General features: G+C 40.9%; 1 protein-coding gene across 1 annotated transcript in view; it reads left to right on the forward strand.

Moving 5' to 3' along the window:
* nphp4 (nephronophthisis 4) overlaps positions 1-24,849 on the forward strand; it is a 172,664-nt gene that overhangs the window by 24,092 nt on the left and 123,723 nt on the right. The window contains exons 5-6 of the mRNA XM_068733608.1: positions 8,543-8,692; positions 10,887-11,023. Coding sequence (XP_068589709.1) covers positions 8,543-8,692; positions 10,887-11,023 — 287 coding nt within the window. The remainder of the gene's footprint in view (positions 1-8,542; positions 8,693-10,886; positions 11,024-24,849) is intronic.

The raw sequence follows: 24,849 nt of genomic DNA on the forward strand, positions 1-24,849 counted from the left end.
TCCACACACTCTGCATGATGCCGAACAGTTACATATGCAATGAACAGGTAATGAAGAAAGCTATTACTTCTGATTGAATTACACTAACTGTGGATCTCCCTGCTGGAGGTTGACAATTTGGTTATTCATCTGGCTGCGGGTGTGGTTCACGACTGCTGATTGGATTATCTTTGAATAATAGACTTGTATCAGTTTAGCTTTTCAGAATAAATCCTGAATTATTGAGTTTGCCGCTGAAGCTCAAGGTTGGTCTAGATATGTCTTTGCTTGGCCTAAAAACCACGGCTATGAATTACAAACCACTGTAGTACCTCGCAGTGTGAATAACACTGTGCCCAGTGAGAGCCAGAGTTCCTGTCTTGGCTATCATGTCACATGAATATTAGAAACCCTTTTCTCAAACGGACTCTTATACTCGCTGAATTATTAACCACATGCCTGTTGTTTAGTGGAACTTTTTGCTTTTTTTTCTAAGGGCCATATTGCTGCCACTCTTGCGGCTCTTTTATGGATGGAACCCTTTTTTGTTTCTTTGTATCACTTTTCGTCTCATTCACTGTGACAGGAACACGCAGTCCTTGTATCTACTTCTTGATGTGAAGCATCGTGAGTCTGAGTTTGTAGAGACAAGCAAGTATCTAAAACTGTTCTGTGCTGGTGTGAAATAAGTACATTTCCTCATGGTAGTCATTCATGTCTCATTGTGTGAACGAATTATAATGAGAAAACGTGCCCCGGGGGGCTGACGTTGTTTTCATCCTTCATTCATTACAGATTCCACATTATTCAGTTTCACCGACTTTGTTTTTTGAAAATACCGTTGCTCCGGATCAGAATAATATCTTCATTACTTCTTGATGTGCTGCGAATGAAGTTTAAAGGGTTGAAAGATGAATTGACTAAAAGTGAATGAATTTAAACTATAAACGGCTGTATCTCCACACGTCTACCATTTTAAAGCCATAGCAAGTGTCACCCACCATCATTGCAATAGAGTGTGCTTCCTCAAAACAAGCGGATGCCTTAAAGCAAAGTACAAAATGGACTGCGTGGCTCATCTCAATGCGTCAGCAATGGTGCACTGAGCTCATTTGGTTTCAGTTCATTTAGATAAACAAATAGATGCAGACAGAAACACTTCAGGGATGAGGGTTATAATTCATTGTCCGTCACAGACGCGACACACTGTTTCTCTCATTCATTCAGCATGCAGGTAAGCTCTACTCTCCCTTTATCTTCTTTGCCGTCTAGCCCTCAAGGGCGGCTCACGTTACGTAAGACCTGCCCCCTCGGATGTTTGCAACCAATCGGAAAACGCCAAATGCCACCTTGTGAACGTGATTGTACAGAAAATACCCCGGTGTGAAACACAAGGGGCCGTGTTGGTGTGGGAATGTTGTTCCAGGTACTGGAGAGACTGCAAAATGCGAATCAGGAAGTTATATTTTTTAGGTGGGCTGCCCTCTGTGTTGAGACCCCCGATGTTCCCACACAGTGGTCTTATTGAATGAGGAGGCTGATTTTTGTTTTTATGCAGTGCAAATGTTGGTGTAAACATGATCCAAGCAGCTTTCTGAGACGGCCTCATCCGTACAGCTTGAGGCCAGGCAGAGCGCTCTTCTGTAAGGCTCTGTTTTGTGATTTGTTAGTGTGAGAAGATCTGAGATCTGGACTTTTCTGCTTGTTGGCCATAACAAGCAACTTTGAAACATTTAGTTGATTTTGTATCATTGAGAACAACTTTTTGAAAGAAGCTGATATTGACCAGCAGGCTATTGATTAGCATGAGCTAGTGTTTGTCCCTCGGTGTCTTCGGGGCATTAAAAGGGCTTCCAATTATGTCTTCAGTGTATACTGTGTTAATGCTGTATGAACTTTCCTGGTATGCTAGTGTACGAGGATCAAACAAACCTCAGCCCTATCATTTACACAATGGGACTTTTTGTCCGTTCCAAGGCCAGTAATTGTACTCCGTCCTCTGGAGTACACAGGTAGGTCAACATGCTGTCCGCTGTTCGTGGTGCAAATGACGTCTTTGTCTTCGCGATCCACTGAGAATTGTTGAATGGAAAATGAGTTCACTGGGTTCTTCTCACAATAAAGACGGATGAATGAAAAGACAGTGTACCTTGTGGTAACTCTTTCTTCTAAGAAACTGAATCAAAACTGTTATGGGCGAGTCCCCGGTTCAATTCCCAGCTGGCCAAACCATTTGCCACATGATATTCCCCTTCTCTCTTTCCCCACAAGCAACATGCATAACATAGCATATTTACACATAGCTACACTGCATATTTTATTTCACTTTTCAGGGCGCTCTGTAGTGCAAAGTGAGCTTTAAGTAAGTCTTTCACCAGTCTTTAGCTGGACAGGACAGGGATAATAATTTATGTCAACCCAGACCACTTTACACATTCACACCAGACCACATCTATTGGAACCATTTTGCCAACAGTGCCGTTTTTTTATAGTCAATGGCAAACAAGGGCAAGCTTTTTTCACCCCAGAAAAAAACAATTGGTAAACACGGTTGTTTGCTAAAACATTTTGGGACACACACACACACACACACACACACACACACACACACACACACACACACACACACACACACACACACAGACCTGAAAGAGAACTAGTTAATTGGAAACCGAATAGAAAAGAGACAATCCAATTTCCAAGCAAGCTTCATTACTTAAAATAGTTGGACAACATTTTGAATCCAACTACTTTAGAAAGCTGCGCTTGAGCAAAGTCACTGAGCCCCAAGTTGCTTCAGTGACTTGCAGCGCCATGCAAAGTACCTCTGCTGACATCGGGTTGTGTAAAGTGCTTTGACTGTTCAGGTAGAAACGCGCTACATGGCTCCAGACTTACTTTAGTTTCACTGGTGCATCTAACGTTTTCATTTAGGTGCACTAGTGCAGCATTTAGGTGCACCCAAAAGCAGGGTACACACAGGTGTTAATAACATTAATTATGACCCTGTTCCATTTAGGAGGGCCCTGGTGTTGTGCATGCTGGCTCACCGGAATGGCTGTGACACACAAAATAGAATGAGACCATAATTTTATCAGTGACACCTGTGTTTACCCACCTACGTATGACAATGGCTGCTGTTAAAAGGGCCTGTTGGTTTAGAATTGAATTATGATACTAAGAATCTGAATCAAATCATGAGATGAGATTCTCACCTCTACAGGGTAGAGAACACATTTGTTGACAGTAAGAAATATTAAGAATAACGCCGGCCTTATCATTTAAACGGAACGGCACGGAAAAAAAATTGGCATGTTAAAGTCATAGAAGTGTATAGGGGCAGCAAGAAAGACTCATATTTACATGCAATTGTACAGCATGTTTATACAGAAATGTCATTTTAATGGATGCATTTATTGAGATCTTCCATATTTCTGTCACAACAGAGTCCATAGTTTTGCATTGACAATGCCAGCTTTGACAGCCGGCCATCATTGCAGAGAAGTGCCACTTACTGCCAGGGCATGTTGTTGTATATGTGTGTGTAGGGGGATGCAATTGGCAGAGTATGAGCGCGGTCAGGCAGGGTATATACTGTAGGTGCATGGCTGCCAAACAATGCATGTTTCTATGTTCTACTGCCTAGCAGGGCTCTATGCCACTGGCTGAGCTACACACAAACACACACACACACACACACACGCACACACACACACACCCCTTTGGGATGGGCCAATGAATGAGAGATAAAACATGAATACATGAAGAAGAGGAAGAAGGAAGGAGGAGAGTAGAAAGGGTTTGCCTAGTAGAAGACTAACTTGATGGAAAAATGGGAATGAAAGGGGATGGGATGGGTAGATTCTCATAACTCTTATGACAATTAGAATTGTCATGATTGTCACCAGATTACATAATGAAATAGATAGATGAGATTTGAGAGAATACAGCCACTGGGCTGATTAAAAGATACTAAGTGGTGCAGCTAAAAGCAAGAAAAAAACAAACAAGCTTTTTTCATGGCTTTGAAAAGGATGCAGTTTTGATAAACATGCTTCTCACTTTTCAGCAGAAAATGAAAGCAAGTTATAGGTTAAACGCAGTTTTAACCTGTGAGTATAAGATCAATGGAGAAAACCCAAATGCTGAAACATAAATTGGAGACAAGTGGGCCTGAATTGAAACAGAAAAAGGAACACTAGGGAAGAAAGAAATAGTGGTAGTGGCAGAGAAGTCAAAGCATCCCTATTTTTCAGAGCTGGAGTCAGGGTCAAGAGGCAGGAAATAGGAAAAGAAGAGAAGATAGAGGAAAGGAAGTTGCCGTGGGGCTTTTGAAAGTCTTAGTCCTCTAAGAGGCAGGGAGGCAAAAAAAAGGGAGGAGGAAACAAGCACGAAGGCAGGCAGTAAGCTCATTGGCTTGATCTAAGAATAAGAAGGATGGAGGGCTGCTCTGGGGTCCTCTTGGTGTGATGAGAGGACAAACAGATGGTACATTGTGTTTGCATTAGCATATCCTAATTTGAATTAACACCACGATGAATCAATTTATTGTGTGTACGTCTGTGTGTGGGGGGGGGGGGGACTGAGAGGTAATGCCATGACAAATGCTCTCATTGATATACCAAAAAAATCCTGTGGCAAAGATAAAAAGGTTTACTGGTGCCTTCGAAAGGGTTTTCCTTGCATATCTGACTCAAAGGCAACCCACGTAAGTGTTTGTTTTTCACTACCTACGCCAAGCTTTATTGCTATTTGGGTGAACTTCAAACTTCCAACAAATTTAATGAAGTTAAACAACAATTTTCCCCTGTCGTGGCTCCTCCACCTGGAACATTTCCACTTTAGGCTCATATTGAGATGGGACAAACTTTGCTTTACAACATTTAAACATAGTGCTTTTATGTGTGTGTTGAAGATGCGTCTCTATTAGTGATTGATATTGATTCAAACTATTCCCAGATCTTTGCCAACATCTCTACCAGCTGCAACAACAGTTTCGTTGATTCAGACCAAGATATCTGTGTACAGCTGTGTACTGCTGTGTAGGTATCTGAAGCAGCAAAACCCCCTTAATGAACAAGGAAGAGAGCAACATTAACAGAAAGTTATAACTTACAATTTAGCTTTCTTACACTGTAACTATTTGGTTACCAAGGCGCTGCTATAGTCCTATTTTTACATCAACGTTCTCGCCAAGTTATTTTTGGCTGATATTAGCAATTGCAGATATACAGCATGTCTCGGCTGAAAGGTAAAAAGAAATGGCACGGTACAAAATAAAATCAGAGATTTTATGGTTTGTCCACCAGAGAGCAAGTTAATTTTTTAATTGTATTATGTTCCAGTGCATATGTTGGTAACAATTCTTTAATAACCAAATTTAAAGGAATTCTTGCATGTTTAAGTTACATGTTCTTGTGTATTAAGTATTGGCTGATATATATATCCGTATCGGGTGTTTCTATTCCCAAAATCAAATCAGTATCAGCCTCAAAAATCGGTCTGGAAATCAGTGTAACATGTGCATCAACATTTCCGAGAGCCTGAGTGGACGTTTTCAGATTGCTTAATATGTCTCGCCACCAATCCAACTCCAAACAATTCACAAAGCTGTATAAAAAAGTAAAGCAGCTAATCATTTCAGCCCAAATCACCAAATATTGAATTGTTTTATAAATTCAGCTGTGGCAAAGCTTGATGTTTGAATCCCTAGTGCTACCTTCACTGTTTGACAAGTAATCTCTGGCAAGTGACGTGCAGAAGCATCAAAGTAATGATTGCTACAGTGCCGAAACACAGAAACAAATGCAAGTCACCACTCAAATCCCTTCACTTGTACCCGAGTTTGCAGTAAAACCGACTCTCCAAAATTACCTCATTTGTTTTCATCTTCATCATTTCCTCTTTCCCACTCAACCACCTCCCCAAACCACTGCCTCTTTTTGTCTGATGCTGAGCCATTTTTCCCTCCACTTCCTTGGTTTCACATCTCTTGCCAAGATGCTGCTCAATCGACTCTGAGATACGACACCACTGCTGTAAGGAAATTTGGGGTAGTTTTCTAATGCATGCACAGCATCTGAAACCCAAGCCTGATGCATAATGAATTGCAAGAAATAAAAGATGAAAAAAGTTGCCGACACCTGGACAGCATCTGTGTCAAGAAAGTTCTGTGCTTGACTTTCTCCCCCTCCCTTTTTCTCACTTCGTACTCACCCTACTTTTCTTTTGTGTCTATGGTGAGAAACACCTTTCCAACGAAAGCTGCTGTCGCCACTGAGAACGTTTGTAGAACAGAGTTGATGTGGTGCTGCAACCTCAGAGATTTCCCCAAACCATTTTCCCTTTTTTTTGGCTTTACACATAAGCAATTTGTTTGTAGTAAGTTTACTGTTCACTGAGTTAAAGGCTTTGGCTGGGATGAGTCATGGAAAGGGAGGAGAGGAGAACACAGCAACATACTCCATCATCTTCTTTCCTTCTCAATCTCTTTTCCATTGACTTAAAGATAAAGGCGCTGGCTCTTCCTCATGGAAATTGATGAAAAGCAGTCCACAGCAGGAACGGTCATTGAAAAATAACTTCTTTAACAACAGACATGTCATTTTCCCTCAAGTCTCTAAGATACCATTCATTTCAAATAAATTGAACATAGAATCAACTTTCTTTTATTACTGCTCTACTTACTTCTGTTACTGCATTTATTTTCTTGGTAAAACGATTACTTCTGCGGTTCTAAAGAATAATCTGGTAACATAAATGTGTAAGTGATGGATTTAGCAGTTTGTTTTGAAGTGTAACATCATGTCTTAAATCGTCTTAAAAATGTAATTCATTGTGAAGCTACCATTGGGCAATATCTGAACAAATTAGATTCTTCCTTACAAAGGTTTGGACTTTATTTCTCAATTCCAGGTAACTTTTCAAGTTCGTAAGGCAGTCAGGGAAATGCACGGATGTTTTAAAAGCTGACTGACGCATATAGTTAATCATTTTATAGTTAATACAAATTGTGTGGATTACTTTAGTAGTCGTTTTTATTAGAACTGTGATGCTGTAGCTGCATATTTTGATGGCTGGTAGGACACTTTGTTTTCTGCAGTACACTAAAGGCCAGATATAACGGACATGAACAGTGATGGCTACATGACTCAAGATGTTAGCATACATGCATGTGTTTGCACGTTTGTCAGCACGTGCAGTCTATATTTTGGGTTAAATGTGAAAATTTGGGTCACATGACGTGAGTATCATTTGGGCTTTATTGACTAGTATTTTTTGTTGTCAGACAATGTCCTTTGCAGGGAAGTAAGATTGTCTAAAGACATTGGATAATTTGAAACCAAGAGTAAAATAAAGTGAAACAATTGTGTAATTAATGTATTTATATTTGCTGCAAGTCAGAACTTCTTAATATTTAGCTTGAATCCTGGTATCTATTCTCCAAGCCTTAGCAGAATTTTAAAATTGACATTACTCCAGCACTCTTTCAGGGGATCCACAGTGTCTTATGATGTTTAAGTGTGTCTCATCTTTTCTCGTTTCATATTTTCCTTAAAATGTTTGGGGGTGTGGTGACTGTGGTGGGAAAAAGCCTTGCAAGTCAATAATCCTGGCTCTTCCTTGGATTTCAAACAGACCTGGCATCGCTTTGATGCACGTTTAGCTTGATGTCATGTGATGTCATGCTGGAAATGAATAGTCTTCCAAACAACTTGAAGCCAGAAGGATGGCAGGCTTCTGTGGAGGCTCTCTTGGGTTTCCACGAACATGCCTCTAGTCGTCGGCAGGAAGATTAGAAACAGTATTTTGTTCTGGAGTAGTGAATACCTTTGCCCTGCATACACACCTATGAATTCACAGAAATCAGCGACACTTGCAATGTTTTCAGACATCCACCACCGTTTCACTGTCTGTCACCTTGTCAAAACAGCCTATGGGGGTGAATGAAGCGCCCTGTATTGATTGTCACTGATGCTTTTGAAGGTGCAATCATTAACCCCCGTCAGAGTGAAAGATTGTGATGCTGTTCAGGCTGGAAAAGGAAGCCAACATATGCAGCGCATCAAACACCACTTTGCTCACCTCCTAAATAGTCTGCGCTTCGCGTTAATGGCTGGGATTGCGGGGCGTCGCTTGTCATTGGACGACCTGCTTGAACGATGACAACCACATTGCTCATGCCTCGAGCCTCATCTACGCTGCAGTGCTCTTCCGGACGAGCGCCTTTTTTCCAAGTTGAATGGTTGTCATTTCAGTTTAGACCCGGAAAACGATGCTCGCAGCGTAATGGAACATTGCACCTAGGTCACCAACACCCAGATGGAATATTGAAAAATAGTCTGCGTGTTTGGTGTTGTGTTGTCTGTGACTCATTGCTTTTGGGGAAATATTAGACTTTGAAGCGCCAAGGAGATTGATTCTTTGGGTGTGTTGGGAATGACGGCGGGCTGAAGTATCGAACACATTTGTATTCAGAGTGGCGTTTTGCTTGTTTGTCATGAAATGCATGTGAAACAGTAAAACAGTTTGACATAAATGCGTTGTATATCTTTTTCTGCAGACAGCAGTCTCCTGAAGACTATTGATGGAGCACATTTGAACTGTGCAATAAAAAAACACCCCACGCTGGTTTCCGTGATGCACCTCCTGCCAGAGAATGTCCTTATATCAGGGAATGAGAACATCCCCGGGCTTGCAGCTTCTCCAACAGGTAAAGTCCACATCACTGGGAAGGTGGAAGGTCAGAGCATGAGCAGTACGCTCCCCTATAATAACAGATGCAGTTTTAGGATGTTTTAAGAACTTTGACTCACAGTTACTTCTGTGGATGGCCTCAGTTGGCAAGATTAGACGACTGTAATGAAGCTGTGCTACTCCTAGATGTGGATATTGTTGAAAAATGTAAACATGTGTAAATTATCAGGATAAGATGAAAACACACAAAACAGGACAATACGTGAGAAGTTCAAGTCAGTTTACAACGTTTTACGAATTTGAGTTGTTTGCCTTTGGATCGAGTGGTGTCCCTATTATTCTCATCAAGATTATTTCAAACAGATTAGATTTTGAAAACTAAATTAAGTATGGTTAACAGCACGTGTGAGTGGGATGTGTCCTGTGTCTTATTACATTTTTTAGTTCATTTATTTTTTATTTTCGGCACAAACTGCAGCTCTACAAGATAACCACGTCTTACTTCTGTCAGTCTCTGTTTTGAGGTAGTGGTACCGATTTTGTGTTTTTCAGAATTTTAGGCTTTTATCCATTGACACAACTCAGACTTTTTGTTCAGTGTGTTATCCTTTGTATTCACTCCTTCGTTCAATATATACTTCTTTTGGCAAAGAACAAAAAAAATCTATATTGATGGAGTCATATGTAGTGTGTGTTCACTGTGTAGCTTATTACATATTTGTGTTCAGTGATTTGGTAATCAATGGTGGAGCTCCTTTGATTCTTCCACTACATGTACTGTACAGATATTACAAAGAATGAATTTAACAATAAGACCATCAAACCTCAAGCTAGGTTAATCAAAATATGACATGTCTCATCCCAACACCTTCAGCACTTATCAGGTAAACACACATCTGCATCTGCTCACTTGTGTTTCTCCAACTGCCAAGATAACAAACAGGACATTCATCATGGTACTTAAAAGTGGCCATTTTTTGGAAACTTAGTTCCATCAGAAGTTGAAATGTCTGCGGTACTTAGAAAGTAAGTTTGTAAGGGGGAATGTAATGAAGTCTGACAGTGCACAGCTATAATCATTGGGAGTCAGTGGGAGGTATGGTAGCCGGCTAATCCTCTTCATGTTCTGGGGCTGTGAGCAGCACAGACCTAAGCTGCCTTTTAAGACCACAGCCACCGGTTTGATATTCATGCCGCATTCAGAACAGTCCAACTCTGCGCTCCAGAGACAAGGGCTGCAATGAAACGCTTGATGGCTACATTACTCTTGAAGAGATTAGAATCACACTGGCTATTTTCCTCTTTGTTGTGTCTGAAAGGGGTGATTGTGGACCTCACAGGCGTCCGAGCTTCTCCAATCGATTCAGTTTACATCAATCGTCCAGAAACAGTTTTTTGTATTGTTTGACACGAGCACCGGAATCCCCGTCTGTGGTGTAAATATCCTAGTTGTTGGCATTAGGCAGTCATTTAGATGAAGCTGCTGTCTCTTAGACAAGTTGTGGTTAAATATATGCAAAATCAAGAGTAAGGGTTGATCGTGTAACCATTTGCTGCCAAAAAAGGGGGGTTTGTTTCCTCATCCTGTATGAAATATCACAATAAGTCAAGCCTGGTAAAAAAAAATACAAACGACAAAATGTTAACTACACATTCAAGGAGTATAAAACATTTGAAGTGAGTCCAGGTTGAGCAAACTTATTAACGACTGAAAAAGTAACGTGGAAAAGTTCAGCTCACTTTATATGATAAAACACATACACACACACAAACACACACACACACACACACACACACACACACACACACACACACACACACACACATATAAGTAGAATCAACATGGCTATAACACTATCAAGCCATGCATTTTCTAGTTGACCTCTCTTCTCTTAGGTTTCTAGACCGTCTGGGGTGCCCTGATAAATGTTCTGGGGATGATGGAGAACGTCATGGGACTTTGCAAATGGGTCACAAATAGGAATTTACTGAAATATAGTTCACCACTTGTTTCATACATGTATTACACTACATGGTGGTTTTCCTCCACAAGAGAACAGACGTTTTCTGAGCTTAAAAAAATAATAATTAACAAACCACAGGAAGAGGAATCCTATTTTAGACCCAGGAGAGCTCTAAATATGATATAATCATGCAAATGTCAATGCAGTGTTGACATGTTATATGCTGCATGTTTATACTGTCAACAGGAGATGCTTTGCTGAGGCCTCAGCTGCTCAAGATGCTGCCCTTCACCCTGAACAGACTGACCGTCTCCCTCCAACCGTCCCTGGAGAAGTTTGAGAGCCAGCTGCTGCAGCTGATCAATGCCGACTGCCACAACACAGTAAGGCCAGGCTTCCGTAACACGCACAGCCTTGATTGCCCATGCATAAGGCACATCAGGGACAGCGACAGTGCCTCGACATGTGTGCAACCATGTCCAATCATCCTTTGATCCATATTCTCATACTGTGGCTCTACGGTCTGGGCATTTCAATTGTACACCTATGAATAGATGTTCTTTAAAGTCGGCTACTGATACAGGGTGAAGGGAATTTAGTTATCACACGCGTAAAGCACATATGTCTCTTCATTATCTTACATCCTACTTCCTTTAAATGTATATGGTTCGCTTACAAGTGAAAAACAAGTCACCTTATAGTTTTGTGATATAAAACGCAAATACATAGTCCCGAAAACATTTCATCTTTCTGAGTTAACGGTTTACTACCCTCTTCAAAGTAACGATGGCCTTAGTGGCTTTGACGCACCTCTGCCAAGATTATTCTCTGCAGCCTGATGCTTTCCTTTATCTCACTTTCCGTTTCTTCAGTGTGCAAGCACAAGCCCTTTTACAGCTGTCACTGCAATTTAAGGCACATCACCTCCCAAACTAAATGGAGCTTATCTATTCTCTTCCTTTTTTCTTGTCTACGGAAACCCAGATGGTTAACCGCATTTGACAGGTGCAACTATGCACTAGCAATTATTTGTACAGTGGCTTTGCACAGGCCCTATCTGTCCACTTCAGCCTAAAGTGAGATGTGTCTTTGGAAGGGTTGAGAATTGATATGACAGTGCTGTCACTCTGCATCTTTTTCCCGCTGCTTTTTGATACTGCTGGGCTCGATCCTCAAATTCAAACACAGGGGATCCAGGGAGTGTTTAGAGTTCATTAAGTGGAGCAAATGGTAGGCAGTCTCTACCTTGTAAATTTAACGGCATAAACATTTGTGTTAGGGAAGTGTAGGTGGTTTTGAGCTCACATGCTTATGTTGATAGATGAGCAAAGAATATGCATGTAAAAGTCTGTGCAGAAATCTGTTTTGTGGACTGATTGTGTGAAAGATGTTGTGTTATATCTTGCAAAATATAATTGCAATTTTAAAACATTCAATTCTAATGAAAAGAAGATTTCTGCCATTTAAGAGTCACAGTATAGGGGCTTTTTAAAACTAATGTAGCACTTGTGATCTGAGAACATTGAAAAGGCTAAATGGGCTTTTACACATTCCAAATCTATATATTTAATACGGGTGGGAAAGACCAATACCACAGACTCACACTAAAAGCTCATCAACATTTTATATATTTCACACCACCTTTCAACATTTGACAAGGTGTTCAAGATACCAAATAATTGATAGAGTAAGGGCCCTGCATGCTTTTCATTCCGGTCTCCGTGCTCTTTGTCAGCGACAAACCTCCATAACATGTTGTTGGAAATTGGTTCCTGGTCTGTCTGATCAACATTTCTCATCAGCCAGAGGTTATGAATTTGTGTGCACGGCTTCAAATAGAATAAATCAATTGAAGGAGCTCTATGGAGGTTTCTTTTGAACAAACAAAAGTTATGTCTACGTTCAGTGTTACCCCACAAAAAGTGTTGCGTTTGTCCTTGAGGCCTAACATATATGTTGAGCGCATATCCTCTCTCATAAAGTATTTTTAATCCAGCATTGTTAAAACCTTCTGTACCCGAGAGCCCCCACCGGCGGGGGCCCACGCGTTCATCCAAAAATTCACCCACGCAAAATGCCAAACAAGTGCACTCATCAGTAACGAATATAATGATGTCGCATATCTGCTCAAACTGTCACGGGGTGTGGTGGAGGACTCAAATGCAGACATAAGGGGATGCAGGGAGAAAACAGGTTTTAATGATAATTGAACAAAATAGGAATTGTTACCGGAAAACAAACAGGGAATCCACGACTAGACAAGAGATGAAGGGGGAAAATCCAGCAGGCCTGGCAGACGGTGAAACGGGAACAAGACAAGCCAAACGGGCGGGTAGATATGAAAATGACCTGGCAAAGAGTGACTGACACATCATCGCCGAGTTACTTACAAAACAAAGCCATCATCACAAACCGCATTATCGATTTACATCATAAATGGCTCCTTACTTATTGATGTTTCGCAGCCAAAAGAATAATAAATCCATTCAGTTTCAAGATCAATGTGCTTACCGGATGCCCCTCTGTCTGACTAGAGAGGTCTCGGCTCTCTCTGTGCTTGCTAGCTAAAGGGGGAGGGTTATACGTTTCAGCAAATCGGATATTAGAAATTTGACGCTCTGGGAGTTTTTTGATTCTGACTGGCTAATGATTCTGTCAATCAAAGGCACGAGGGGTCCTTTCAATAGAATGGGCACTGACGCATTGACAGAAGGTTCATTGAGTCAAATCGACCATTCATAGGTTAGGGAGGCCTGGAAGAGAGATACAAATTGGAATTCAGATGACAAAATCCCATATTAACAAGCTCAGATAGGATTTAGGCTCTCAAAATGATGCCAAACTGCTGTATTTGGATAGATTGAACACTATTAGTGATAAAAGAAGTGAAATATATAATTATATAGTATATCAAATTACAATGGAACAGCTGGAACAAAATGACATTTTGGCTGACCTCGCCTGACTTCTCTGTACTAAAACCTCTCTAACTTTTGAATGCTTCACTTTATCAAAGTAAAACTTTGCCCAGAGACTGTCCATATATTGTGCTATGATCTGGGAGAGAAGCTACATCATTCCTAAAAATACATATCCTGAAAATGCTTCTTTCTTTTTTTTTTAGACGAAAATTAAATTTAAATTTGTGCTTGTGCCATCCTACTTTACTCTTAACCAGTAACATACTGATGATTACACATCTGAACAAATCTCACAAGTGTTACCTTTATTTTAACACCAAAACTATAAAAATACAGCTCTTAGTTGCAAAACTATGTTCATTTTAGTATGGCTATGCAATTTTCGAGCAGAGGCCTAAAAATAGGCCCAGGGTCCAAGAGGTTTTAACATCCATGTTTACTAGCTTGCGCTCTTCTTCTTCACTGCCTTCTTTGGCACATTGAGCATATTACCGCCATCTGTTGATCAGTAGAATACAGTGACACCATTGGCAGGACTGTATCGTGTCAACAACGTGCGCCTGTATGTTCATCCTCGTGTTAAAACAAAGCAGGACATGTTGATACAAAAACATAGAGCTACTAGAGGTCTATATCTCCACAGGGAACCTTTGAACATAAGAAAAAAAGAAGCAGCAGAATGAAAGTGCTTCCATAACTACATAAAGAATTATTTTCCGCTTTTCTTCTATTCTCTCTAGTATGTTATTGACTGTCTCAACTTGACCCTGTCTCGGCCACCCTCAGACCCTTATGGGAGAGCTTCGAACTGCCTACAACCCAAGGGGATGGAGCTGGTTCTTTACAGACTAGCAAGCCCAATTATCTTTTTAAATTAAATTAAGTTATATTCAAAGGGAGGCGTCATGGACAATCTACCCTCCTTAACTTTCCATGCTGTCCTGCACCAGTGCAGTAAGTCCATGTTAAAGTAGCAGCAATATTCTCTGGAAGGACCCAGCGCAGATTATGTGACCAAAGAAAAGAAGAGAGAGAGAGGGGGGGAAAAAACACATTCATTAATAAATGGGCTCACAGGAAAAATCCTAATTTAATAGGCACATTGCCATTACATTTGTTGAGGCATATTTTGTACTCCCAAAGGTACAAGCCCCACCATCGCCCACCCTCAGGACAAGAACTTTTAATGCCTCTAGGCTGATAGTGGGGCTGAGGACTTTTTTTTCTTTGACCTGAGTTTTACATTTTGGCAAAGACTTTTGTCAGATATTATGAATACTACTACTACTAAAGTACGATATATTGTAAAAATGCAGAGTCTGAGTACAAATAGGCATCAATAGAAATCCCCCTATAGTACTGGCTAGCCCCATATTCATTGGGGTGCATGAAGGAAGCATTGTCTCCTGTATGCTTGTGTATGTGTATGCCTGATTAAAAAAAAAAAGGGAACAGTAAACAGTCCTATATATTCATCCATCTATATCAGGGGTCGGCAACCTTTACTATCCAAAGAGCCATTTTGCCCTATTTTTCACGAAATAAATTTCGTCTGGAGCCGCAAAAAGCTATTTGATATTACAGCTTATAAAGTTTTATATATAGTTATATTATATATATACAAAAACTATAGTTTGTTTTATGAAATTATAGAACAAGAATAAAGACAATTCTTGATATTTTATTGCTATTTCGCCTGTTATAATATCAAACTCTTATAAAGAGGAGAAAAAACTTGCTCAGTTTGCTGCAGCAGTTGAGAAATCGCTCTTTTTCGCTCATCTCCAGCATGATACTGTTCAGCAAATGTATGATTGTTCTGGAAGTGTCTTTCAACATTACATTTTTTGTTGTTTGCTAATTTCTCGCCACATTTCAAGCATACAGGTGAGTCAGCATTGTTGGCAGTGAACGCAAATGAATACGTCCACGCAGAATTAAACTCTCCATTGTCCTCCGTGACTTTTCTTTTTTGTGGATTTATTCATTGATAGTGTAGCCGAGCCTTAATGTTGCGCCAATACTTTATGATAATAATAAAATAATAAACACGGGGCTCCGTAATCTGTGCCAAGATGGCAGCAACTTTATTCACTTCTCCCACACTTCACCAGAACCTCTTTTTCTCTTTCCGTCTCATCCTCCAAAGTAAAAGCACCAAACACATACACAGGAACACTGCTTCCTGCTGCTTCCTGGAGAGCTCTTAACGTGCTCAACATAATAGCTTACAATAATTTACAGAGGGTGGAGGTCTGCAAATCATAATTAGCTTGACAGCGACGTAGCAGGATGTGACGCACATTTTAGTTGACAAACTATTAAAACATTTTTTATTTTGGCGGCGTGTCCAGCGGCGTTACCGGCCCTACGGAGCGGACTTCCTGTTTACATCGGCACCCACCCGCATGCTCAATGTGCGTGAATAGTCACGTGATATTCGTTTTCAGATGTTTTAGTCTGGACGGAGATCATTTCGAAAACGATGCTGAAACGCCATGTGGATGGAGATCGTTTTCGTTTGTGTGGATATAGCCCCAGGGAGCCGCAACAGAGGGGCTGAAGAGCCGCATGCGGCTCCGGAACCGCGGGTTGCTGACCCCTGATCTATATCCACTGCTTTTCCGGGCCTGGATCACAGTGGTATGCTGAGCAAAGTAGACCAGACATCTGTTTGCCCCAGTGACATCCTCAATCTCTTCCTGGTGGGAACCCAAGGCTTTCCAAGTTAATCGGGATGTGTAATCTTTCCAGTGTGTTTTGTGTTTGACCCCCACTTTTCCTCCCAGTTGGATATTCCCGGACTACCTCCACTGGGAGGCATCCAGGAGACATCCTCATATGGGTAGTAAATATATAACCACCTGGACTGGCTCCTTACAATCATGAATGAGCAGTGGTTCTACTCTGAGCTCCTCAGCTTGTCTCTACGGGTGTTGCTTTGTCCGCAATTTCATCATTTTGGTCTCTGCACAGAGATCATGATTATAGGCGAGGGCGTGAATGTAAATTGAAAGCTTAATGTGAAGGTGAAATGTTCACCATAATAGTCCAGACATTTTTATTGACATCCACATATTGTGTCGGCGGGAGTCGTCCTCCCCCTGAGGAGCTTCTGAAAAACTGCTTTTTATTTTCTGTCAACATGGACTTTGTTTGTTCAGACATTTGGATTGTCTGGACAATCCCTTGGGTAAATAAGGAGTGGCAGCACCTGTATATTACAGGACCCTGTATCTAATTTAATACAAACGATGGAAAGTAGGCTACAACTTTGTCTTCTTTTCTACTGTCAGGTAAGTGATATGTTAGCACGGATAGTCAAATCATTTTGGCGTTCACAGTTGTTTTTTTTGTTTCTCGCTTGTGCGATGGTCTTCACAAGTTGTGTAGATTAGTAAAATGTTCCAGACTTTTATAACTTCAGCGGTATGACGACATTCTCATGTCTGCGAGAGGTGTTAATACATGCAGAAGTCAGCTTGATTGCAACTTTTAATTAAAGGGTGCTTGTGTGTGTGTGTGTGTGTGTGTGTGTGTGTGTGTGTGTGTGTGTGTGTGTGTGTGTGTGAGTGTGTGAGTGTGAGTGTGAGTGTGAGTGTGTGAGTGTGAGACAGACAGAGAAAGTGTGTGTGATCTCTGTGTGACCTTTTGAAAAGTGTGACTCCAGCTGGATTGTCATCAAGCTGTCTCTGAAGTGATGCTGACACCTCACCTGCCAACTCACTTTCACCGCGGTGTGAGGGTGTGTGTGCGCATTCGTGACTCCATGCCAGCTCGTCTGCGCTTAAATTGGTATTGAGGCAGAAACAGAGTGACAAAAAGGAAGAGGAATGGGAGGTGGCGGATGGATGTACAGTGCAGCATGAGACATACGGTCTTCACATAATCTCCCCATAAGTATTGCTATTTTTAGCCCGACAAACTATCACACAGTGTGGCTTCTTTTTACAGTTCACTTTCCCATATATTCTTCAGCCTGTGCCCTGGTTGATGGGCTTTTCATGTGAAATACAGCTACTTTGCATAGCTTCACAGCATACGTTAACGAGCAAAGGGGCTGATTTGAACTCTAGAACCTCTACAAAACACACGCTGACTTAGAGTTTAAAAGAAACTAACACTATTCATCTTCAGGGTTGCTTGAACATGTCTGCTTTGCCCAAGTTTGAGTGAAGCCAGAGGCTACACCACCTCAAATGACCTGTAGCAACCGTTCACCTATATCTTCAATAAAATAAATGACTCCTCATGAAAGGGCCTGAGATCTTGTCAGGAATGATGTAGCATCTTGGCCTGTGATCAAAAGACCTGGGTGCACAGCAGACGATGAAGAGGAGCAGAGAAGCGGGTGAGGACCGATGCCACGCCGCAGGCAGAACAAAACGCCCAGGGCTGATTTAATGAATGGAGAAAGGCTCTGGCAACAAAGCTCCAGGAAGTTTTCATTTGTCCTAAAAGAAGAAAACTCACTCAAAGTAGGACTGCCCCTGTGGACGTGGTACTATTGAAAAAAAAAAAGACAAAGGAGGTTGTGCATTTCTGAAATAGCAGGAGTCTCGCACTCTGTTCTCTAAGGACACCGAGTTTGGCTGTACCTCCTGAATGTGCCAGCCGAGTGCCTTCTCCTTATCATTGTTAGGCCTGCAACCACTGTAACCGATGCAGTGTGAAGGAATGTGCTTTAATGCACTTGGCTCACATCAATTATTCATGAAATGCAGGTCTTCGTAATGATTGACGATCCAATGATTAGACGAAATAGACTGCGACTGGATATAGACCCTATAAGTCAGACAAGACAGAGAGTGCACAGTGGTTGAAGGAAGAGAGATAGATTCATAAACTTTGAAAGTCTTAGAGTCACTGCTTCTCTCCCTCGTTCGCCCTCTGTTTAAGTGATGTATTTGGACCAAACGGAACACAGAGTTGTTACTGTATCAGTTGGATCAATCACCAGTGGGATCTCAACTTTTGCAAGCTTCGCATTATTGGGAGTCTTTTGGAAGTCGCTGCACCTTTTTGTCCGGCCAACTGGTGAGTATGAAACGTTTCAGATTCAGATTTCAATTTGCGTGATCTGATCAAAGAAAAGGTGACAAGGGTCTCTAAAGGTGCAGTGTGTAGAATTTGGCGGTATCTAGCGGTGAGGATGCAGATTGCAACCAAGCGTGTAGGGGAACTACAGTGGGCGATGTAAAAAACATGAAAACGAGTTGAAGTGCCAGTATCCAGTGTCATATATATCGATTGCATTCCTTTAGGCTGGGGCTGTCAATGCAGGTGCTGTAATTCCAGATACAGATGTTGCTGACAATGATCAACAGTGGTTATTTAGCACAATAACATCTGAAAATGAGGCTCTTTCTCACCTAACATTGGCTATTTTGTGAATTCAATGTTGGAGAAAATGAGTGATATGAATGTCTTTTCTGTATTAAAGCATTACTTGCTTGGGAGTAATATTTCCAGAGATCGTCATTGTCATGAGCTAAATTTGCCATGAGCTAAATTTGCCATGTTTGTATATTGTGTGAATTCAAGTAATTACCTTCTATTTACGTAAGTGAGTAGTAGTGAGTGAGTCGTGGTTAAGTGGTGTTAAGCATTAACTGTTGGCTGAACAAAGCACAAAGGAAACTATTCTTTACACATTGGATGAACCATCAAAGGCTACTTTATAATCTTTAGTATCCTGTTACCTCCTTTTGCAAATCTTCGTCACTCTATTTTTATATCTTGCAACTTGTTTCTAAGAAAGGATACTGCTGGTGGTATTCAGTTTTTCAATTCTACAAACACTCAACCTAACTTTCTCCTTTGTGCCGTAGAGCTCCTTTGTTTTCCAAAGACTATCAGAAATACATCAATGGGCCACACTGTTACACTGGGTAACATGTCCCCGCATTATTATGAACACACACACACACACACACACACACACACACACACACACACACACACACACACACACACACACACACACACAGTAGATTATTTTGAGTCAGTCCCATATATACCATCACTCTGCTGTAGATATTCTATAGAGCACCAAATGTATATTACTCCGCAACTGAAAATAGTCAATATTTGCAATATTTATTCCTGTTAGAGTAACTTAAAACTACACTGCCCAGTTGCTTAAGGAAATTACGGAGTATTAACTATATATTATGTTATTAAAGATTTTTTCCTTTAGTAGGAATAAATGGGCATGGAGCAGAGTGCTGAGTGAAGATATTTAGAGACACAGAAGTGGTGGAATCCGTTGGCAATAAGAAAATTGTATGACAATACCATGCCTTACCCTTTAAGGTTATGCTATTGCATGTTTGTGTGCTGTTGGTGTTCATAGTTGGACTGTGCCAGCACGAGGGGTCTCTTTCTAAGTGGAGACAATCATGTGCTCACGGTGGTGTAATATGTGCAGTGGATGAAAGTGGCACAAGTTATATTATGCTCAGGGACGAGAAGTGCTACGAGAAGGGAAAGAGGAAGGCAGCAGTATGAGTGTGTGTTTGACTTAATATTTTTGGTTGTGAATTATAGGAGTGTTTCAGCAGTAGGGCAACAGTGATTTATCAGTGGAAGCGCTGTGCCAGTTAAAATCTGTTAAGGAGCAGGGGAGTGGGAGGATGAGAGCGGCATGCTAATGATGCTGCCACTGTTTCTTGCCATGGATGACTCACCCTCAATATGTGGGAGCTAACATCCACTGTGTGGGTAGCAACACACACACACACACACACACACACACACACACACACACACATGCACATCTTGACATGGATGCAGATGTGGCAGTGCCCTGACTGCTGTGTTATCAGTTGGTTAAAACATGGAAAATGATAAGTTAACAGCCAACGAGCATCTTCTCTGTGACTGTGAGCGATGTGTGATAGTCACCAAGAGTCAGAGATACATTTTTCTTTTGCTTGCTGGTTTTCATAAGGTAAGAGACACACAGTTGTGTAACTCACTTGGTAATTGGCTTATACAAAACTCATGTGGGACATAATTTCATCTGCTTTCTCTCTCTCTCACACTCTTTCTCGCTCCCTCTCTCGCACGCACACGCACACACACACACACACACACACACACACACACACACACACACACACAACCCTTGAGATGACAGTTGCCATCTGTGGAGTTATTGTTATCTTTTTAAACAGCCTACACATTGATTTCACAAAGTACTGACACAAAAACTTACTGACGAATAGCTTATGGCTTTTATGGTGCCATACAGAGAGAAAAAAAATACACTTACCACCTAGGTGTTATTAGCTTTTATTAGCCTTTTATAGCTTTTAGTGCAACATTTTCCCAACAAGAAATTAAATGGCAACCACTGAAAAGATGTTAGATTTGACCAGAATTAATAGACGCCAGCGGTTCTTGTGCAGCCATGACAAAGATCTTCCCTGTTCTTACGCTGACCTGTGACAAATGAAAAGTCTGATTCTTTCAGATTAATCCTCTAATAAACTTTGTATTAGAACCCTGAAATTAGACAAAGCAAGCCCATCTCAGCCAAAGCGTTTCCCCATGATATTACCATAATCATTTTTTTAAATAACTTTTGGAACCATTTTGGCTCTTATATATCTCAGTTTCCGGGGCATTCATAAGTGTGCAGTTTTGTAGAGCTCACAAAGCACACGACCACTGCAGGCATACCCTCTATATACGTGTGTGTGTATTTGAGCAGCAATAATGGCAGACAGATAATCAAATGTAATGAGATATAATGTGGGTAATCAGAATTAAGAGGGGACATTATTAATTAAATTGTCAAGACAAGTGTGTGAAAAGATGCAATTATCCGATGAGTCATACAATCATTATTGATTGTATGACTATACAATCAATAATGATTGTATAGTCATATTATCTTATTTAATAAGTTATTTTGCTTACTAAATGCCAAATTCAGAGCATTTCTATGACTGAATTCTTCAGTCATAGAAATGCTCTGAATTTGGCCCACTCGGCTCTCAACATGGTGGCAGCTGAGGCGGCTAGCAGCTGGTATTGCTAACAGCAGTGCAAACTATGACACCAGTGCTGATAGAGCTACTGGGGGGGGGGGGACCCATAGACTGTATGTCAGAAGTGGACGTAGTCGTTGAGATGTCACCCATTGGTTTGTGGACTGCAGTTTTGAAGCCTTTGAGCCTTGAGGCATTTTGGGCATCACCATCTTGGATTTCGGCTGTCGCCATCTTGGTTTTTTTGCAACCAGTTAACAGAAGTGACCATATTTGGCCTGCAAAGGAGTGACGTAGAGACGCCATACATGGCTCTGGTCACAACCTGTCAATCACAAGGTAGCCACGCCCTAAAGCATATGCTGCTTTATTGTCATTTTTTTTACTCTAATTGGGACCATAATTGAATCAATGGACACCATACTGTATTGAAGAGGCGTTACGCTTTGACGTACCTTTTATAGAATGTGGTAGAGTTTGATTCTCCAAAATCTAATTATTTTTGTCCATCACTGACAAGTGAAGTGCTGCTTGTTGCATTTTGGGATTTTTTATATCGACAGTTACGCAGCGACTGGCCAGGTGTAAAGAGTTGCCAGTAAGCAGTGCTGAAGCTTCAACATATTTTGATATTTGATAGTTTTTTACTCAACTATTTGTCAGTTTTTGTGTGTGCAATTGAGAACAACACTATGAAAAAACTTCCTTGAGAGACTTGTCTATAAGTGTGTCATTATCTTCATATTTAAACTATTATCTTGCCTGAGAGTATGAAACTAGATCTTCACAAGACATGTTTTTATTAATTAATAAAAGATAACGAAAATGTTCTTGTTCATCTACAAATTGTTTTGTCTGACCAAAAGTCCAAAACCCAAAAGTATTGTAACCACTGTCTCTGCTCGATGATCTTTGGCATCTACTATCAATTGGCTGTCAAAACACTTTGTAAACTCTGTTTTTAAAGGTGCTATATAAATAAAGTTAATATTATTAGTATTAGTATTGTTATCACAATTTTTGGTAGCAGGTACAGAAGCCCATATTGGGACTTGTGACCCTGTTATTGATCAGTGCCTCTAAGCCCTGTCAAGACCATTTATGAGGTCCCTGCTCGATGATTACAGGGTCAAGACCCATTTTCTGCCTCAAGCTTCTTATGTCCCAGTTGGAGCTATTAAAGAGAACGTGCTTTCCTACTTCATCTCCTGCCCTTTGAGCACAAAAGAAATAACCTTCAAAAACAAATTCATCTCCCTCTGAAAATCGACACCCATTTTCCCTCAAACTCGCACAATGAGGCAGCTGCCGCCCGCTCTCCATTTCTCTTCCAACTGCGATTATTTCTAAATTCCTTCTAAATGACTTTCTTTCTTTTTTAGCAGTTTTATTTTATTCAAATGAAGTGTCAAATGACACTCTCCCCAACTAAATCAATTTTGCTTACTAATATGTCACCCTCACCTCTCTGTCTCCCACTGCCTCCCCCAGCAGTTGGACCGGTAAATTGAATCCAAGAGAATCTTTGTTGTTACTCTTCGACAATGATAATGCAATTTTCAGGTGTGAATACCCAAGTGAGGAAATAATCTTCCACTTCTGTACTTCAGAGGTTGTTTTTGTCATTTTACTTTGGATTGAAGTTCAGATGAGGGAAGAAAGAACAAAAACACCACCATCCAAAATAGAAAAAAGGCAAAAACGTGTGTAAATACCATTTCATCTGGACTGGAATCAAAAACAAACATTATGCACTACAATCCGCCACAGAAGTGCATTACCTGTATTTTCTGTAGAGTTTTTCTTACCAAGATAAGATATCTTTTTCTACCACAGTTATCTTTGACTTGCTGGCGAGCACTTCATCCCCAAAACAGATTTCAAAGGAATACAGTTTTGTTTTCCTCGAGATTGCAGACATATTAACAATGTGGGTTTTGCAGTTTAAGAAACATTTCTGTTGTGGCCTCAAGGCTGTATTGGTATAAAGTGGGCTTGCTCTTGATGCACTGCAGACTAACAGCCATGAGAGAAACCATCACGGATAATTGTGATGCACTGGCTTTGATGCATTTTCTCTCAGTTTATTGTTTTCCAACAGGAAATGGATGGTTAAGCAGAACGGTTAGTTTCCCGTTTGCAACGCCCACACTGGGTGACTCGTGTCATTGTGAGACAAAAAACCCGCCACGGACTTTTCCCTTACAATGCACTGCTTTTGTTTACTCTGTTAACAAAGCTCTAAAACAAACTGCCTCCAAAAGCATGCAAATTAGTCTCACTCTGCCTCCCCCTTCCTTTTCCTTTTAATGACCCAAACAACATCTAGGCATGTTAGCCCAGAGGAACCTCCACTTTCTGTAACCCGGGTGTCAAGTGTACATTATGATCGCTGAAGGGACCATGTTGATCGGTTACAGCTGCCTGGTTTAGCGATTGTTATATCTTTTTTTCCAAAGCAAGATCTGGGAGAATATCAAAATATTACATAAAAGCAGGAGACAACAAGCTTATGTGAGTGTGGAAAAAGAGAGAGACACACCCACGTGGCACCGGTGTGCTCGTCACTCAGAAAAGTCCCTCTTCAATGACTCTGGAAATGAAGTATAATTTAACTTGGGGGGCCATTTCATTGTTCCCTGTAAGCTTCTTAGCTCTAAAATATTCATATTTCAGGCGAGGGAGGAAGAAATCTGTGATGGCAGAAGAGAGAGGAGAGAGAGAGAGAGAGAGAGAGAGAGAGAGAGAGAGAGAGAGAGAGAGAGAGAGAGAGAGAGAGAGAGAGAGAGAGAGAGAGAAGTGCACTGAAATAAATGAAAGAAAAACTCGGAGGAGGGGTGTGAGGAGAGGGATGCAGAGAACAGAAAGCAGCACTTAAACTGATGTTCTCTTATAAACAACTTTCTCCCTGTCTTTCTTTATTTTCAGTGTGAAACACTTCATGGCAGACCTGTCCAACAAGAGACAAAGCCATTTCTCTGTCATCTCCTCTGGCTGCAGGGGAGGGAGGAGGCGAGAGTAGACAGCGTAGGAACCGACACAATCGTAATTATAATCTGGATGTCACTGAAGGCAATTATTTACAGATATTCTGTCACACTTATGCTGCTTGCTGCCTCTCGTCAAAAAAGATTTTTGTTGGATAGGTCAATTCAAATACAATGTAATGCTTTGCTTAAAAAAAAACAGACTATATAGCCAATATCCATCAGCTGTACGAAAGACAATAAGGTAAGAAAGGGCTTTATTCAGCCATCAGAAAAATTCAGGCCAAGCTGCTTGCTATACATG

Source organism: Cebidichthys violaceus, unplaced genomic scaffold (assembly GCF_023349555.1).
Source record: "Cebidichthys violaceus isolate CVI_PGR_0920_01 unplaced genomic scaffold, fCebVio1.0.p SCAF_6, whole genome shotgun sequence".
In the NCBI taxonomy this organism is placed as follows: Eukaryota; Metazoa; Chordata; class Actinopteri; order Perciformes; family Stichaeidae; genus Cebidichthys; species Cebidichthys violaceus.